The 19,448-nt window shown below is 41.7% G+C and overlaps 1 protein-coding gene across 2 annotated transcripts in view; it reads right to left on the bottom strand.

The window, feature by feature from the left end:
* Positions 1-2,424: 2,424 nt before the first annotated feature.
* Positions 2,425-19,448, bottom strand: part of col5a1 (procollagen, type V, alpha 1) — a 97,260-nt gene continuing 80,236 nt past the window's right edge. The window contains exons 49-66 of one of the 2 annotated variants that reach the window (XM_088010839.1): positions 18,184-18,237; positions 17,951-18,058; positions 17,757-17,810; positions 17,603-17,656; positions 17,456-17,509; positions 17,273-17,326; positions 17,068-17,175; positions 16,858-16,911; positions 16,704-16,757; positions 16,394-16,501; positions 16,133-16,186; positions 16,009-16,044; positions 15,870-15,923; positions 15,507-15,774; positions 12,969-13,081; positions 10,130-10,198; positions 5,304-5,537; positions 2,425-5,171 (exon numbers count right to left, since the gene is read on the bottom strand). In XM_088010839.1, the coding sequence (XP_087866965.1) occupies positions 5,025-5,171; positions 5,304-5,537; positions 10,130-10,198; positions 12,969-13,081; positions 15,507-15,774; positions 15,870-15,923; positions 16,009-16,044; positions 16,133-16,186; positions 16,394-16,501; positions 16,704-16,757; positions 16,858-16,911; positions 17,068-17,175; positions 17,273-17,326; positions 17,456-17,509; positions 17,603-17,656; positions 17,757-17,810; positions 17,951-18,058; positions 18,184-18,237 (1,677 nt within the window). In that variant the 3' untranslated portion in view covers positions 2,425-5,024. Of the gene's footprint in view, positions 5,172-5,303; positions 5,538-10,129; positions 10,199-10,254; positions 10,324-12,968; positions 13,082-15,506; positions 15,775-15,869; positions 15,924-16,008; positions 16,045-16,132; positions 16,187-16,393; positions 16,502-16,703; positions 16,758-16,857; positions 16,912-17,067; positions 17,176-17,272; positions 17,327-17,455; positions 17,510-17,602; positions 17,657-17,756; positions 17,811-17,950; positions 18,059-18,183; positions 18,238-19,448 lie in introns of both variants that reach the window. The other variant, XM_088010838.1, reaches the window with a different exon arrangement.

The following is a 19,448-nucleotide window of genomic DNA, read 5'->3' as shown; positions in this document are numbered from 1 at the left end:
CTTTCCGTGGAGACAGTGTGATGGTGTGGAGAAACAAAAAGGTTTTCATCATGACAGATGTCAAGATGACATTTTATAGCCGGTTGCATTGGTGTTCCTCCACAGTCTGCATAGCCACAGGACTCAAAAATGAAAATGTTTTGTTTCTTTTGGAGGGATGGCTTCCTCCTCGCTCGGCGGCCTATCAATGCATGTAGTTACAGAACACATTTCAGTGTGGACAATATCACTCTCTTACCAGGACTTGAAAATTGTTCCCCAGGACAAACCAGACTGGTGTATCTGCAAAATTCTCTTCCTGATACCTTGTCTGCTTTCCTTTGACTTTCCTGTCAAATCAACCAGGAAGCACCGTCTTCCAGGTGTGGCCTTAAAGGGCCAGTGTTGTGTTTTAGCCAGACACATAGTGCCATTTTAAATCTGTGACATATCCTTCCTCTCGTTATTGTTGCATTTAGCAAACAGGAATCATTTTTGGTGACTCTAACTGACCTAAAACAAGAGAAGTTTGGTCTGATTTAATTTAAGACAATGTTCTGTTAATATAATCTTATGGTTTCAACCGTAAGTTGCCAAATTGCACACTAGTTTTTACTACTTGGTCTTTTTTTTTAACATAACATCTTTACATTCTAAATTGTTATTATCATACTCTGAATATACTGTCCTCTCTCCAGCTCATACACTCCACCGTTCTACTTTCTGTGTGATTTACCATGTGACTGTGAAACTAAAGGGACCAGAGCTCTTCCTATTTTATCCCCATTTCCCAACCTATTTACTGTACATGTCCCACTTATCATAACTGCCTTTTCGATGTCACTGTGTGCTTAGACGGAGATCTGACTTTGGTTTCACTCACTACCTCTGGCACTTTGATCATTATGAATTCATCCTGTAAACACCGCATTAAATATTGATGATGGTACCAACCTTTTATATAGAAATATATATTTATATATTAGGTTTGCTGCGCTGGGCTTTATGCTCTGTGTGCGATGTTTTCTCTTAATGAGATGCTTGAAGTGCTGCACACATCTGATCAAAGCAGATTATTGAAATTAGTGGCGCACGACAAGGTTAACATAACTTATATTAGCAAGTTCAGTGGGAGAGAAAAAAAACCCTGCGGCAAATGTCCACATCCAATCGCTCCGTAAATAATTTACGACTCAGGATAGCAAAATGCATGCACTTGGAAGGGGATGGAAGTGCGTTAATTGTGCATTAACTGTGCATCAATCGTTGCTGCAGTTGTTTTCATATGGACATGGTTCACTGCCCAGGGCAGCAAAAACATGGGGGTAACAAGTACTTTTTTTTTATAAATATCCCCCTTAGGTACATTTGGCCTATTATTTTGAATTAATTTAATTTGCAACATCAGGTTGGCACACGATTAAAGCAGTGCTTCAGTGTTTCTTTGAAGACTCTGGTATGTACATCCATCTCTACTTTAAAATCGAATGTATTTATTCTCATCACATCTGAACCGAAACTTTTTGCACCGAGTCAAGATTCTTTAAATGACAGTTTGGGTTTTTCCAGTGTGATATTCTTTAGCCTCTTCATGAAAACATAAAGAAACACTCTTTTTGTTTCGGTAGTAACACCATGTTGGATTAAAACAAGCCCACAAAGCAGGACGTTTAGGCTGAATTATTCTTTTACTGGTGCCGTTTGAGATGTGTGAAACATTTATTTGTCATATTTCATAAAACAGACAGATTGGAATTATTTACAAAAACCTGCAGCAATCTCTACTTAGTACTTCGTGTAGCCTGTGTTTGCGCCTGTCTGTTTCAGTCTCTCGAGTTCGTCAAGATCTATGAAAAAATGTTTTAAAAAGCACAATACATTAAGCCAAACCAATTTTTGTGTGTGTGTGTGTTTCCTTTTCAATGGTTCTTATAATGTACATAATTAAAACTAAACTAAACTAAAATGGGCCTTGTTGAGGTGGTGAGTGGGGGGTTGAGGGGCCTCGGAGGAAGAGGCTTGCCCAGGACTATATTAAAGTGAGGACCGCCCCTGACGGTTTCAATACAAAAAAAAAAAAAAGAAAAAAAGTAAAGGCAGGAATCTGATGAAGATGTGGCCGGAGTTCTTCCTTCTTGTGGTACATCTGTGGAGCTAGAACTGTGTTATAACACATTGAAAGACATAAATAAACTTTAATAAACTTTAAAACTGACTGATAAGGCGCCCAGTTGTTCATTTACGCAATCCCACCTTAAAAAGTTACACACACGGCCATCAGATTACAAGAAAAGCAAAAAAAAAAAAAAGGAAAAATATATTTTGGCCGACTGGATGTGTGACAAAAATCGCCACTAAGGAGGATTATTGTGTCAGATGGCGTGTACACAATTTAATTTGTGCTTTCCAGTGTGCATGTAAAGAGCGGGAGTTTTACACTTTCACTATTGGTATCATTTATCATTTATTTTTTATTTTTAAATATCACAATAAATATACTACATATGGACATTGGCTTTGGTAAGAGTTACAAGTTCATCATTGTTTGTTTCTCCACTTCACACACTCGGACGTGACCTTTGTCGCTCGTCCCGTCGGTGGCACCGGCAAAACGGATGTATCCTGATGACACGGGGGTGAGGGGTCATGGGGGGGGGGGTGCGGTCGCTGTGTGGAGATCATGTGGCTCAAACAAACTTATAACACGAGGAAAAAAACTTTACAGTTTCATGCATGCAGATAGGTTTTAATGCTTCAAAAGAGATACAGGAGTGGGATGGCCACAGTAAACTTGAATTTATTGACACAAAAAAAACCAATATGATCCTTTATCCTCTTCACCCTTAAAAACACAGGTTTTTGGGTTTTTTTATCTTTTTTTTTTTTTTGACAAGACTGTGAAAACAACCAAAAAAAAAAAAGAAAAAAAAAAAAGACCGTAACAGACATTACAAATGGAAATCTACAAAATAAAACATAGCAACGACAGCATCGATGCTGGTTCTGGAAATTTACAAAATAAAATTTGTATTATTGTTATTGTTTGTTTATTTATTTCTCTTCCCCCCTATCTTTTCGTCCGGTTCTTTTGAGAGAGCAAAAGCGATAAATGTTGGGTGTGCTGCAACACCGTGAAGATCAGAGCCGAAGATCTACAAGCGCATGGAGTTATCCTAAACAGCAAGGGTTCAAGTCACGTAAATATTTTTTTTTCTTTTTCTTTTTTTTTTTCTTGAAAAAAAAAGGAAATAAAACAAGCCTATGTATAAAGAGCTGTAAAAATTCTGTGGTAGATACTAGTGGTCATAAGCATAGAGAGTGCATAGTTTGAACAAAACAAAAAAGCATTAAGACATGAAGAAAACCAACACTGCATGAGCAATATTTAAAAAAAAAAAACCCCCAAAAAAACCAAAAACAAAAATCAAACTAAAAAGACTAATTTGGTGACTTTTCCAAGTTGTTTCTCGTACGAACGTGACTCCAAGTCACGTAAAGCTAAATATTTAAGTGAAAATCCTTTGGATAGGGTGCAATAAATCCCTTTTTTGACCCGTTACAACATGTCCATTTTGCCAACTCTACCAGCCCGATTCAGAGCAGGTGATCCGTACATAAAACCAAAATGAGAAAGAGGGCGTGTGTGTGTTTCGGGGGCAGTGGGGGCGTTCTTTTCCTCTCGTCTTTCCAAACATTTGGCACAGGCCATTTCTGCTCTGTACGGTCCAATGAGGAGGCGGCGACACAGGGAAACGGCACGCGGGAACTTTAACAGAGGGAAGCTGCTGCAGCAGAGATCCGTGTCATGAATCGATTCGGCGTACAGGGAGGGGGCGCTGTCGAGCAACGTGGGCTGTTATCTCCACAAGTTTTTTTTCTCTTAGATATTTTTTTTTCCAAACACAAACTTGAAAAACATACATAGCACCACAGAGGAGAGAAAATAGCACCTAGGTTTTGATTTCTTTTTTTTTTTTTTCCGTTCGTTCGTTACCTTCCACTGCACAGTAAGATGAATATTTCAGCAAAAAAGTACAGAAGCAGTTTATTAACTTAATTACATTTCCACCAGAGTGGGGCTTGGGTAATGAGGGAATGTCTTGTACTTTATATCACAGAGCATGTTTTTTAGTCTTTTATTTCCAATCTGTTCTTAAATTACAAAAAAAAAGTAATAAAATAAAATAAAAAATAAAGTGTGCTCTACAAAGACAGAACTTCCAATTGCGTTTGTTTTTTCTTTTTTCTCTTCTATCCTCGTTTTGGATGCGTTTGTACGATTTTAGATGTTTTCTCGTTCGTCTACCTCACAATTAGTACAGTCACATGCATGTTTTGAAGCCAGAAGCAATAAACATTACCAGGAGAAAAAAAAATATACAGAATGTACTTACAAACATAAAAAAGGGGAAAAAAATCACTTATATATATTTATATGTATATAAATATATAAGGTCCATTCCAAAGAGAATGGGGAGACAATTATGCACAAACAAGAAAACTAAACCAAGAACAGAGAAGGTGGCAAAAGGCAGGGAGGATAAAGGGTGGAGGAGGTGTGGGGGGTGGGGCGTTTGGGGCATGAGATCAAAACAGAGCCGAATGGGATGGTGTCCGTGGGCAACGCTGCGACCGTCTGGATCGGCTGCAGCTCTCAGGGTCGCCTTCGTTGTTTCAGACCAAAAGAATCGAAATCAAATGCAATGGAGGGGGGGGACTGGACTCGGGCAGGGGAGGCTTTGTGTGTGCGTGTGTGTGTGGGAGGAAGGACGCAAACTTCAGTTTCAAAACTTGCATGTGATAAATGAAGGCACACTGAGGTTTCAAGGTTATTTTTCTCTATTCCTTTAGATTTTCGCTGTATTCCTGACGTAATTATGTTTGACTCGTGTCGCTTTGTGGAAACAGTTTTTCTTTGTTTTATACAAATAGCATTGTCCTATTATTTTTCAATTGTTTGTCTTTTTTTTTTCTTTCTGAGGAAACAAAAGTAGGTTTTTCTTTTCTTTTTCTTTCTTCTTCCTCCATTTGCTCGGTAAAAGGTCTCAGCCGATGAAGCACACGGGCCCCACTTCGAATCCGAACTTCTGCGTGGAGCCGCCGAAATCGTTGAACATGATGTCCACAAAAGGCACCTGCTCCACCTTCGGAGTGTTGATCTCGAGTACTGTCTTTTCGTAGCTCTTTTTCAGCTGTCGAGAGAGGAGAGAGAGAGGAGAGAGAGAGAGAGAGAGACGCAGCGGGAGACGGAATTAATTTCAGAAATCCAACAGACCGCGCCGCTTCAAACGACGACGAGGACCGGGTGGCTTTCGTTAACCTACCGCGCAGCCATCGACCACGGCGCGGATGTAGGGGTTGTTGTCGTACGACATCTCCTCATCGTTGGATCCCAGGAAGCGGATGGCCTTGTCGTAGTTGTCCTGCTCCTGGTCGTGCCACGCCACCGAGTGGTAGCAGTTGTACGTCATGTTCTGCCGGGCCGCCGCGCTCAGGAGCCGCAGGAAGGTCATCTGGACGACCCCGATGGGGTTGCCCTCGGCGTCCACGTAGGAAAGCTACAGAGACAAAAAAAAAAAACCCCCAACATATTTTAAAAATGAAATCTAGCTTTCCAGCTCTTACACCGGGAAGAAGGTAAATGAGGGATGCAGGAACTGATTTCCAGCAGACATCTACAAATGTTATCAAACCCTGCAACGCCGCAATAAGTAACAATGTACTGAAATCGGGCTTCAAAATGTTAGAAAACATCACTACAACCGCATTACGTAATAAAATCCTTCAGCGCATTTTGCAATACTTTTTCTCACATTATGTCATAACATTGCACATTGCGCCGATTATTACGTTATGCGGAGATAGCTCTTTTTTTTTTTAATAATCTAATAATGTGGCACATAATGTTGTAAAACGATCACAAACTGTTCATTATGTGCACACTGAAACTGACACTTTGGATAACAAATAATTTACTTTTGGTCATTTAGTTGCCTTTCTGGCCTCATGCCCTCAGTATTAACCTGCATGTTGTTCATTCAAAATGAGTTCAAGGATTTTACTCAACTATTACATAATGCTGGTTTAATAATGCTTTAGTACATTTTAAAGCCTGATTTTACAACATTATTCCAAATTGCAGTTATTGCATAACGCAGTGTTACAAACTCAAACTGCATTTAATTTTGTGCACAAATTTCAGTGAAATTATTTCAAGATTTAAGTTTTTTTTTTTTTTTTTTTTTTGAGGCGATTGTGTGGGGGGATTTCTGGAAAATGATCAATTTATAGACCCAGACTTAAGATGCAGTACTACCACCATGGTGTACAGCTCCTCTGAATTACCAGAATATACAACAATCTAAAGCAGGTATATAAAAACTACATAAATCTGTATAACACATCAAACCAGACCGACATGAGCATGTTTATTTCTTTTACTGTCAATATTCAAATGAGTTACTATTATTACCAGCATAATATTATTGTGTCAGTAGTTGAATTGTGAATTTATGTCATTACATAACTAAATAGAAATATAACATTTATGCCAGCCATCTTTAGTATCACTTTGGATCTTTGGAAGTGGGCTTCTGCGGTGTCTTTATCAGTAGTTACTATCTTACCTGTGTGACCTCAATTTGGAGAAACTGAAATTTTAGCTGCATGGTCCCACTAACAACTATTCACCAAAGGGGATTTTTTTATTCTTTTCCCCCCATCTTATAAAAGGTAAAAGCTAAATTTATTTGATAAAATCTTAAACCAACACTACTTTGGATTAGATCTGTTGTCCTCTATCAATAAGGGAACTCCAGCTGCCTTCAGTGGGAACTTTGGTATCAACTGTCCACAGGATAAAATCAAATAAACTGCAATATCGAGCTGATGAACACTGACAACAACAAAATATAGGTCTTTTGGTCTTCCAGTAGAAGTATTTCCAAATTAAAGTGTAACTGACAAAAACAGAGATTTTGAGACTTTTTAACCAGAGGCACAGAAAGATAAAGAACAAACTAGATTCTCCTGACACAGCTGCACACTGTAAATCTGACACACCCTTCATCCTAATATCAATGCGCTACACATAAACACTGTAAGAGACACAATCTTCTGAGATTTCTAAAACTAGTGTGTAAACTCAAAGCCAGTTTGGGTCTTTTTTTTTAAATAAATATTTATGAATCATTTATGGAAGTGGAGAATATTGTAAAATAACTGCCTGATTCCATCCACCCATCCATTTTCTTTACACCCTTGTCCCTTAGTGGGGTCGGGAGGGTTGCTGGTGCCTATCTCCAGCTAACGTTCCGGACAGGTTGCCAGTCTGTCGCAGGGCCTGATTCCTTAAAGGCATAAATGTATTTTATGTAATCTATGTGTTTACAAATGGAGCAGTGATGCCTCCAGGCTACAAAAATGTTAAAAAATGAATATGGAAAATCCTTGGAATGAAAGGCAGAGCAGCTTGTTTAGATGCTAGATGCATGTGTGTGCAGAATCTCAAACCCACACAAGTGTAAATCTCAAAATAGGAGATATAAGGTAGTAATGACATGCTAATTGCCTCATAATTACCCCAGAATCCCCCCCTACTGCCCCCCACCTCCCCACTTTCATGCTCACATTGCACAAAACTGAGTTACATCCCATTAAGATGATTATAGGGCTTCATAATCCAATCTGATTAGATACATCTGGAACCAATCCTAGTTGATCCAGTTTATTTTAATGCTCTTAAACAACAATCTGCATACCAACCATCAGGAATCCATTAGATCCACTTCGCCTTGCAGACAAACAGGACTTACTGAGTGTAGCGCGCATGCTGAACGTGTGCCATGCAGCCGGAGCAGCAAACCATCTGGTGCCTCGGTGTTTTCCCCTCCTCGACTGGCTTTGGCACGTGGTGAGTCGAAGCTTGCATGCGCATGCACACGAGATACCCCGCAGGGCTGACATTCACAATGAACGGTAACAAAGAGTGAGGGTTGCCTGATGCCTTTCCTGTACTTTTCCAGACTTATTTAAGGAGTTTGCAGTGGGTTTTTTTCTCTTTTTTTGGTGTTTTTCCTTAAAGGGGCAGTATTACATGTAAAATTAACTTTATTGAGCCTTACATCACACTTTGACTTTGTTCCATACCTCAAAAACATAGCTGAAGTGTTGATTCCTTCATGCATGTTTGAGAAATCTTTTAATCTCCCGTGGCAACCGCTCAGCTGAGCAAAACGCCTGGGTGCGGCTAGCGCCACCTTCGAGGACAAAGCTCCTCCTTGGATTTTCCAAGCTTCCAAGATTCTGAGCTTCCACCTCACAGAGCAACAACTCCTCCACTTAGCTCCTACAGACTAGCCAGCAGCAATTGGCAAATATCAGATGGAACTGCACATCCTCTGAGCTCGTTATACGAGCTGCGTCTCAGAGCGATGCTGGTGAAAACTTTGCTAAATAGAGGAGCCATGTTGTGATGACTTCCTGACTTTCTCAAGAGAAATGGGCCCAATTTTCAAATTGTTAAATTACAATGTCAAATTTATTTCATGTCTTATTTGATATGTACAACAACTAAAGGCAACATAGTTACTTGAGTGAGCTATAAAATGATACTATGAGGTTGGAAAATACATAATACTGTCCCATTAAGTATAAATGAATTACCTCACATTGTGTTAAGGCACATTGAAAAAAAAAAAAAAAAAAGATAGTTGGGTTACTAAAGATTATGATCAGGGAAAAGAGTCTGGACATCCATATTTTCCATATCTTTTTCAAAGTAGGAACCAGGGGAAGATGTTTGTCGTTTTGATGCATTTGTGCTGCGACTCGGCGCAGAGTCATAGAGTAACTGTCCAATCATTCAGGAGACGTCGTTTCATAACAGCACAGGCTCTGAGGCTCATGTTCAGGAGTGGCTTACCAGTCAGCTCTTCTTTTTTCTTTTTTTTTCTTTTCATTCACTTCCCTCCTCACTCTGTGTCCCGTACACTGTGCATGCAGCCACACATCTCAGGAGAAACGTTACCTCTTGATCATCACAAGTCAACAGACTGAGGAGCCAGAAGCTTCTGAGTGGTGACTGAGTGCCCTGACCGCATTGACCCGGATCCACGCTAACACACACTGGGAGTGTGTGATCAGCTGCAAAGCAGCAGCAGCACAAAGGGAATCGCAGGATGGGAGTATATATGCTCTGCTTGTTTGCTTTTTCTTGAAAGAAGCCTAAAGTGATGAACTTGCGTTTCATGGTCATAGCGTCATGGCACTGAGTCACTTAAGAGATGCTGCTTATATGGAGTAGAGGTATCATGGAGTGGATAGAGCAGGAAGTTTTTTTTTTTTTTTTGTAAAATACAATTTTGCATCTAATTTAACAGTGGTGTCCAAAGTGTGGTCCGAGGGCCATTTGTGGAACTTGGAATGATTTGGTTTGATCCCTGATCACAAGTGAAAAATAGTGAAAAATCTGGCCCACAGAACAGAAAACAACTGATGACTCTTAATAAGTTAAAAAGAGTCTGAAGCCCTATTTATGTTTTGGATCTATACAGATTTTATAAAATATTTATTTTTTGTTGAGCTGGTAAAAATAAATAAATAAAAAAAAGACAGAAAAGGAGATAACCCCAGTAATCTCATTTTTGCATTTTTAACTTAATGGAAACTGTGGTCCAGTAGTTTTAACACTTCATAAACACAGTCTTAACAAGCATTGTTGCTCACTTTCTAGTGCAAATACCTTAGCACACTTGAATTAAGTAACTTACGTGTTACTTTTCAGCAAGATATAGGACCTTGTTTAAGTCAATAATTCATTAATATTGATGAAAAAGTGGAATAATCTGCCAGTGGAACCAATAATACTTTGTCATGGGTCGTTTTGGACCCCAGAGCACCACTGACCTAAAGTGATACTCATCATCCTTCCACCAACCTCTCCTCCATTTCTTTCTGACAGCATCCCTTCTACATTGTTCCTGGACTGAAGAAGAATGCAGCTCATGCCGAAGTCATGCATCACAAATGAACAACCTACAAGCATAGTGCCAGGCTTAATACATACTTCATAGTGCAGAACCAGAACCAGAACCATGCAGAGCCCGGGCCTCGGCCGGGGACTCCGGGAACCGCAGGCAGAGCCACTTACCAGCGAACCTCTCTTGTAGTGACTATACCAAGTGCCTGGCGAGTCTTTGGGCCATTTTGCCATTTTGCTCTGTAAAATATAAGAAGTGTTCAGGGGAGGGAAAGGGACTTAAGAGTCAGGCTTACCAGTTTACCACGTTTGAATTCACTGAACCAGGAACCGGCAGTCTCCTTTACCCAGGATGTGAGCCTTGCCTGGGGGCACGGATCAACAAAAGAAGGCAGAGGAGGGGTGGGGAAGAAAGGTGTTAAAGAGAGGAAACAGATTTGACAGAAATCTCAGCTCCCTCCCACCCCCCGAGGTTTTCAGCTTTTCTTCTTTCTCCTTTTGTTCTCCAGTGATGAATCCTACAGATCTGAAACGCGGCTCAGTGAGATCAAGTAGCCTTGCTGGACTGGAGAGTTTCTACCCACCGCTACGGTACGAACTGCAGCTGGCGGCTAATTGCTGCTGAAATATTCATAAGTACACAGTGATATTAAATGATCGCCTGCCTGCATGGAGTTTTTCTTTTTTTTTTTTTACATTAATGTTTATGTTTCTGCTAGGCAGTCTGTGTGGTTCTCTGATGCTACAGCAGTGATTTGGTAAAGTGTTCAAACCACTTGATTTTTTTCTAAAAAGATCAAGTAATTTTTAGTCCGCTGCTGCAAGAACCATGGAGAACAACCTTACGGCAAACTATTCCGTTTTTTGGAAATGCCTCAAGCTCAAATACAAAATGAACAGGAAGCCACAGGTTCTCAACTGGATTTAGGTCAGGACTTTGACTGGGCCATTCTAATATATTTTGGTCTAAACCATTCTATTGTTACTCTGGCTGTAATTTTAGGGCCGCTCCTGGAAGGCAAACCTCCAATCTGGTCTTCCTGTCAGCATTGCGTTTTCTTTAGCTCCGTTCATTCTCCCATCATCTCTGACCAGTTTTCTCTATCCCTGCTGAAAAAAGAAAATCCCCACAGCATGTGCTGCCACTACCATGTTTCACTGTGTATGTGTTCAGTGCGCTATCAGTGAACTCCAGCAAAAAATATTTACCGTTTCCTTTTCAACTTTACCATGGGTTTTGGCCGTTTATCGTTAATCACTTATCGCGATGCGCCTCTTATCCTTATAAGACTTTTCATGTATCGATGCCACAATAAATTCTCCAACATTGTCAGTGTTTGTTAGTTGTAATGGTTTCTCCACTGTTTGCTCAGTGAGAGTGTCAATAAATATGAAAACATAATTATGCAGTTGCTGTGTGCATTTTAGTGACACAAATCACATGCCGTCATGTGACTGGTGTACTAAAGTAGCGTATTACAAATGTTGTGTTGTTCCAGAGCAATGTTTGCAGTCACAGCCATAGACTAGCCAAAAAATATGTAATAAGTAGTTCTTATTGATACTTAGTTGTCGCCATAATACAACAAAATAGCGTGATAAAGCTTAACGTCCATATCGGCCACCTTTACTTTACATTTAAGGGTGATCTCCTTTAGCAGCCACAACTTTATCCCTGACCTACCTTGTGTGCTCCTTGGTTTATCTACTAATACTCTCAAACAAACAGAACAGCTGCCAAGCAACACTTAAACTTTTCTGGTAAAAATTTCTCAACTATGTGCAACTTGGCCGTTCTGTCACACAAAATCCTGATGAAATACGCCGACGTTTGCGGTCGGAACGAGACAAAATGCGGAAAAGTTCGACGGACGTGCGAACACTTTTAGCCAGATGCTGATCTCTCCAGCTCAGGTTTTACAGATGGGCACTAACGTCGTTCTGCCAGCGAAATCCACGACGCGACTCGTAACGGCCTCAGCCGTGACAGTGATGAATTCCTCTATAATTAGTGAGCAAGGTTTGATATGAAACTGTCAGCGGTCACCTAACGCGTCGATGAAGAATCACCTGTCGCTGGAAGACGACGTACATTAAACCCCCGCTGCCTTGAAGGGCAACCTTCGCTCGTTTTCAGAGCAAAGTTTCAACTTCCTCCCTCTCAGCATCTCTAGTGTTGCGTTTTTTTTTTTTTTTTTTTTTTCTTGTGCTCCATCTGGACGGTGTGGGTTAGCGCTCTGATGATAATATGTGGGAGAGTTTTTTTTGGCATCAATGCCAAGACTGACAGCGGGGGCTATTCTCTCCGCCTCAGACACAAACGAGAGAGCGGCCCCATTGCCGGGCGAGGCTATAAAAAGTCCGCTTCATTATTCGGGGTTTAAGCAGACCCCCCCTTACCCCTCCCACCGCCCCTCTGAGGCTTGATGAGTGGGATCATTAAAACGGCTGTAGCACTTGTGCTATTACACAACCCTCGAGTTGTCAGAGACGGTGTTCCTCCGCTCCGCCACGCTCCTCTCTCTTCCGCACGCTCATGCATAATGAACCAGAAAGTGTTCTGGCTGTGTTTGTCACCTGCCAGTGCTTTCATATGCCACAGAGTTCTTTCTGCTCCCTGTCAAAGCAGCACTCGGACACATTAAAAAAAAAAAAAAAAAAAAAGCTTTTGGGTGAGGTGGAGAGAATGTTGTCTGCCGTTTGTAAAATATAACTGATGAGTCATCTCCCACATCTCCTTGTCCCGCCGCGGCAGGGGAACCGGCGAAGGCTAATTACGTGACTACACGAGTCGCGACTCTCGAGGTGTTCGCGTCACGAATACAGCAGTCAGTCCCACGTGTGAGAGAGGAGGGAATAAAAAAAATACACGATATTTTCCTCATCTGCTGAGTTTTGCAAACATTTCCTCCTCTGTCGATTCTAACGTGGAAGTTTTCTTCCCAACCTCTGCGTGTGCCGTGTTTTCTTTTGTGTAGATGTGCGTTGCGCGCGCAGCGGCCAGACGTACCCCTTCAGACTTCTTATCCGGGAAGATACAACTCTCTCCACCTGCTGTGAAGTTGCAGTAGACCTTGAAGGAGTCCCGCGAGCAGCCCTGGTTTGGATCAATCCAGTATTCACCTGCAGACAGGAGGCACAGCGGAAGACGTTCAGAGGAGAAAACAGGACATTTGGTGAACGGTGTAAAGCAGTCGATGCCTGTCCTTTTCTCATTCAGATCAACCTGACGTCTTAGAATTACATATACAGCTCTGGAAAAAACGAAGAGACCACTTAAAATGATCAGTTTCTCTGATTTTACTATGTATAGGTATATATTTGAGTAAAACAATACTAATGTTTTAACTGTTTTAACTTCAGAAATCAGTACTTGATGGAATAACCAGGAGGTTTTCAATGGGGTTCAGTGCAGTGGGCTCTTCATTTTTTTTCAGAGCTGTAAATGTCAAATCCGTTACACAATTAATCCTTATTTAGAGAGGAAAGTGTAAAAACTGCAACGGGAGAGCTTTGTGTTTGTAATCTGTTTGGCTAAGATGAAGCAATAGGGTAAAGGAACAGTCATTTCATATTCTTGTAACACAGTCAATGTTGGAATCAGACCCAGACTGAAAGGTCTTCCAGAACCCTCCTCTGTTGTTGACGTTCATGGTAAAGACGTGAACATACAGCTTTAGGAATTTAGCAAAATTATTAATATTCACCTTTGTGAGCAAAATTAGGCAATATTTTGAAGAGCGAAAAACTGGTCTTGTGTTATGTTCTATTTATAAACCGGGGCAGCGGGAAGTAATGGACTGTAAGTTAAAAGTTTATGACACTTAGATAATATGAACTTAAAATTTTATGGCATTTATTCAGCAAACGATAAAGGTGACACTAAAAAAAGTATTTTAAAAAAATCCAATGTTAGTTTGGCAGCAGATCAGTCGCCGCATAAAGTCTGTAACAGACACGTACGCCGCTCCAAATAAAATCTTCGATCAGCGAAAAAGGCTACCTGGCACCCCAGTAACAGAGTAGTGCTATTCTGCTGCTAAAGAGCTCACAGTAATTCTATTTAAAGCTACAAAATACCAGGAAAACATGGAGTTGTTGAGCTGTTACTGAATACTGAATACTTTTCCTTCATCACAACGTCACAGCCACTACAAATACACATCTGTTGTGGACAGTGAGGGCAGGAAACGTCCATCCAACAGGCTAAAACATATTATGGCATATATAGGATCCTACCAAATATTGCATTCAAGGAGTCCTCAGTTGCATTTATTTCTCATTTCAGACACTGAAATTTAGTGGCGCTTAATTAGAAAGTGATTCTATATGTATTATATAAACTGCAAGAAGTGCAGAAGAATGCACCATTTTAATTTTTAGGTGTATTTTCCCATTGACTAAATCAACAGAAATTAATAGTTAGATTTTTCCTTAAAAAAAATCAGCATAATTCTATATATGTTTGAGCAAAAGAAAACTTATTTTCAGTTGTTTATGAACATGTATACCAGGGGATCCAGTAATTACAGAGGACACTGTGTTTGTGTTTTACCTTCCTGTCAACAGAGGAGATTAAGGGACTTAAATATTGTGCATACATATTTTCTCTTAACATCCTAGGCTGCAACTGTCTTGTCTGGAGATTAATTAAGCAAATAAATAAAGGAGCACCTTAGCTAGCGGCGTCCACGGGGTCTTCGGGAAAAGATGTCCTGCATCTTTTAGACGTCTCCCGATTTAAGTGGCAGAATTTTCCTTTTTCTCAGTTTATCATCAGGTTGTGCCGAAGCCTGGCAGTGACTCATTCATTAAAAATCTGTTGTGCTGAACCAGACTGGCTCCCTCAAGGACAGGACGGCATTTGGACACGATTCACTTGTTCTAAGCAGAAGCTGCTCTAAATAAGTTGGACAATTGGATAAATCTCTTTAATATACTATCTAGAACTTATCTTCCTTAAGGCCAAAATTGAAAAGGTTGTAAAAATACAATTAAAAAAGTAACTAAAAAGTGTAAAGCTATTTTTCTTTTTCTAAGAAATCCAGTGGTTTGAATTTTAAAGATGTGAACAAAAATTAGCAAGAAAGAACTAAATTCAGTTTGGTTGCATAATAGCTTTTATCCAAATCAGCCTTAAGTGAAATTTATGTAAACACAGCAATGGTAATTAAGAATTTATTCAGATGTAAATATTGAGCTGGGTAATCATGTAATTCAGTTCAGGGCTTCTGGCTGTTACGTTTTCTCCAAAATCAACTCAAGAGTAAAAACTCTGATATATTGTGTGTTTCAATGTTTGTGTTCTTTTTGTCTTCTCCAATTTCTGTCAGATTTTTTCTTTTCTCAAAAGAAAATCATCGCGGCATTTAGAGCACACGGAAACATGAGACATCGGTATCCGTAACGGAACTCGACGTCCCGTTTGCCCGCGCTCTGCTGTCATAAACATTTCTCTTTCGCCGCTGCATCACTGATGATTCAAGAGCAAGATATGAACAGAGCGGAGCAGAAGGGCCCTGCGTATGAAACAGAACATCACACGAACCATCGGGGAAATCAGGGTGGCACAGCTGCAGATCCTTGCAGGTGCGAGCCGGGTTGTTCTGCGTGCCCAGCGGATGCTTCATCTGCTCGATCTCCAGCTTCAGCGAGTTGAGCGACCCGAAGATCTCCTCCATGCCGTCGTCGTAGTCCTTGTAGTTGGCGTCCATGGCGGCATCGTCCACCATCTGGCTGGCGTCGATGTTCCTACGTGTTCTGCCCTTAACGGGATTGACGATGGGGAGAGGGTGGATGACGTCACCGGGAGGGCCCTGTTGGGGACGGATGGACAGACACAAACTGTTGAGACGCTAAGAAGGTATCGGTAAACACTGGGACAGAATAACGATCCTGTTGGATTACTCACAGGTGGGCCAGGAGGACCAGGGGTTCCTGTCTCTCCTTTTGGACCTGTTTGACCCTGAAAGGAAGAAAAACAAACCGATTATTCGTTACACAGGCTTGTTGTCACCTCCACAACATTCAGGTTTCTGTAAATCACTTACAGATGACCCTTTGGCTCCTTTGGGACCTGGGGGACCCTAAAGACACCAATGACATCAAGCAATCAATACCGGCCAAGAAAGGACAGCGGCTGCTATCAGGCTAATGTGAAGAATATAGACTTACAGGTAAGCCGGGAGGTCCAACTGGACCGAGGGGACCTGTAGGACCGGCGATACCCTAACCGAGAGAAGACGACATGTAAATCCCCAGGCAATTCTCTGAATTATACAGAACAGACAAGTTCAAGATAAAACCAAAGGAGGCTGCCTGCTAATTTAGCTGAACTAAAATCTTTCCCGAAGTATGGGAAAGACTGTCGGGAGCGCTCAGAGAGGTTGGCGATTGCTAACATAGCGTTGCTCCCCTCTGGGCCGTGTCGCTTACGTTGTCTCCTTTGGGACCGGACGATCCTGAAGGGCCGGGAAGACCTCTGTCACCCTTTTCGCCCTGTTCACCTGGAGGTCCAATCAGACCAATGAGACCCGGATGGCCCTGCGGACAAAAAAAACAGTCAATAATACATCAGTCTGAGCGTAAATACATCTATCTGACAGAGCCTCTAAACATAAGGTTGCCAAATTGACGACCAGAGGCAAAGAAATCTCATAAGTTATTGAGTTTGGTCGTTAGTTTTAATGTTACGCCGGTGCTCTGAATTATTTAGGTTGCTTTAATGGGTGGTGGAGGTATTTACTTTCTCTCCTTTAACACCAGTGTCTCCTTTCAAACCAGGCAAACCAGGAGGGCCCTGTGAAGAGAACAAGAGTCACTCGGATCAGACCAACACTGATTTTTTTGCTTACCATTTGTAAACAAATAGTAAAGCTGGGGCCGGTGCATTTACTCACCATAGGTCCAGGAGGTCCGTCTGGGCCTGGAGAGCCCGGCAGTCCTTGCTCGCCCTTCAAACAAACATCAGTTATTCAGGATTTTCAGAGCCTACCTCCAGACAGTGTGAATCGTTTATATTTTGCTGTTAGCCAGAACTTTCTTTGCATAAATGTTGCATTTTTTTTCCAAAACAAATACCAAAACAAGAGAAGTCAGGCTGTACTTACAACTGCGCCGGGGATGCCCCTGAGTCCTTCAGAACCGGGCTTTCCAGGTGATCCTTGAGGGCCCACAGGGCCTGTTTTTCCTTGGGGACCTTCAATGCCTGGTTCTCCCTTTTAAGGTTATAGATTGCATTTTTATTCGTATGAAATATATTCACAAAGTGGAAAACATAAAATATAGAGAACTTTTACGTATTCCATGAGTTACCTTGGCTCCTTTCTCTCCTTGTCTTCCCTCAGGCCCCGGTGCTCCAGGAGGCCCCTGTTTCAATAAATTATTGACAGAGATTATTGAAGCGTAATGCAAACACAGAACATAAGAGTCTAGAATCTGATTTAAAAAAAGTTTTTGTATCAAAACAAGATGGAAAGACCTCCAGGTTCTACTTACTCTCTTTCCGGGTGGTCCAGAAGGACCAGACTCTCCGGTGGGTCCAGGTGAACCCTGGTTTGAAAAGAAAATGCAGCCATCAACTATTAATACTTTTCAGCAACGACAAAGCAGCAATAACCCCTTACAAGTAACCAAAGCACTCACAGGTTGACCGGCCTCTCCGTCGTCTCCCTTATCACCAGCTGGGCCATCTAATCCCTGAATTACATACAAACAGAACCTCAGTCAAAAAACATGTTTTATTTTTAAGCAATGTAAACACCGGAGCTTAGAGGCAATCAGTCATGTGTATATTTACAGCTGGACCGGGCTCTCCAGGTGGTCCAGGGTCTCCAGGGAAGCCACTCGGACCCTAAGAATTAGATAGAAAATAAACACCACTCGTCATTTTGGACTTGTAATTTTAAATTTAGCACAGTAAATACCACCTGGGCAACCATTGTTACAGTGTCAAAAGTGTTTTTGTGCAGCTCAAAGCGGATGAGAACTCACAGGGCTGCCCTTAGGGCCATCATCTCCAGGTGGACCTTTAGGGCCAGGAGGTCCCGCAGCACCAGCTGGACCAGCCTCTCCCTTCTCTCCACGCTCTCCTCTTGGACCCTAGGGTAAAAAGACATATACATGTATATTTCATTAAGCTCTTTGGTGTAAAATTTCCACCTTTCCCAAACAAAGAGTACATCTCAGATCATTTGGCTCAAATAAGAAGAGACGGATTTACTCACCGGCGGACCAACTTCTCCCTGAAGACCCGGCTCTCCCGTCTCGCCGGCATCTCCCTGAGAGAGGAGGACGGACAAACACATACATTATCATCCGAGGGATCCACTGCAGATCAACAAACGCCATCGTTTGCAGCAGCCCTGACTGTTCCTGTGCCCTTGTCACCTGAATGAGAACAGAAAGACGCGACTCGGGAGATTTCAATCCATCAAGTGTGAGGAGATGGTTGGAGGATGGAGCCTGCTGACCTCACTGTTCTCCCCAAAGCCTGTCCATATATCTTGTCCTTCCTCCTATTACCCCCCCTACTGAATAGTTGCCCTGTTGACTCACCTGCGCGCGTGACAGTGTCGTTATTCACTGTCGCGTAGAGCTACTGCCCTCCCAGCTGGGGCTTAACGGATAAAGTCTGCTGCACTTGTTTTGTGGAGAAAATATTATCCCATGTCATGTTCGGAAGGCAAGGAGCAAATCGAGCCGCGCGGTTCTGCAGCGGCAGGGTCGATGTGTCGCCATCAGCACATCCGGATTCCCTCAGGCGTGAACGGCTCAGTGTTTTTTTGTTTTTTTGGGGGGGGCGTAGGCAAGGATTTTGTAAAATAAGCGTCGAGCTGTCTTTCAAAACCTCTCATGCTGTTGTCAAAAAATCCAAACTAAGCATGATTTGAACCTTAAAGTTTTAGCAAAACATGCTGTTTTTGTTTTTTCTTTATAAATGCAACCCTGCTTGCATCCACCAGTGGTGTTTTTGGCTAAATCTGCTGACAAGAGGGGGAAAAAAAGAAAATCAAGACAGCTGCTCATCACAGATACACGAGGGATTGTGTTTACAGGAGGAAAAAAAAGGGGGGGAAAAATGGCCTGACTTTTTGTTGCCTGCCAACTTTGTGCGCCGGCCAATAAAATGCCATTTCAGCTGAAGGGCGATTAGCCAAGAAGAGCAGTGTGTGGGTTCGTGCAGAAGGAGGAGAAGCTATTCAGACGGGAATTATGAAGCAGCAAAAGGTGATTCTATTGACTGAAGGAGATAAAACAAATCACATCATCACTACGGACGCAGAACGATGAGCTCAGCAGCCACGCAGCTGCCAAAATGGGCCTCCTTGTAATGAAATAGCAGCAACAAATAAGAAGTCTATCTGAGAGTGGCTTTTAATGAAGTATTGGCCTGCATACGTAGAATTCTCCTTCACTGGATTTGGTAGCGAAAATTGGCAGATGCGGTTTTAAAGTAAATGCAAATGTTTCAACGTTAATGCTTTCAGAT

The sequence above is a fragment of the Poecilia mexicana genome, unplaced genomic scaffold (assembly GCF_051168715.1).
Source record: "Poecilia mexicana isolate PSO_F unplaced genomic scaffold, ASM5116871v1 scaffold_12, whole genome shotgun sequence".
Lineage (NCBI taxonomy): Eukaryota > Metazoa > Chordata > Actinopteri > Cyprinodontiformes > Poeciliidae > Poecilia > Poecilia mexicana.
The sequence above is the reverse complement of the archived record's forward strand: the minus strand, read 5'-3'. Positions and strand labels throughout refer to the sequence as shown.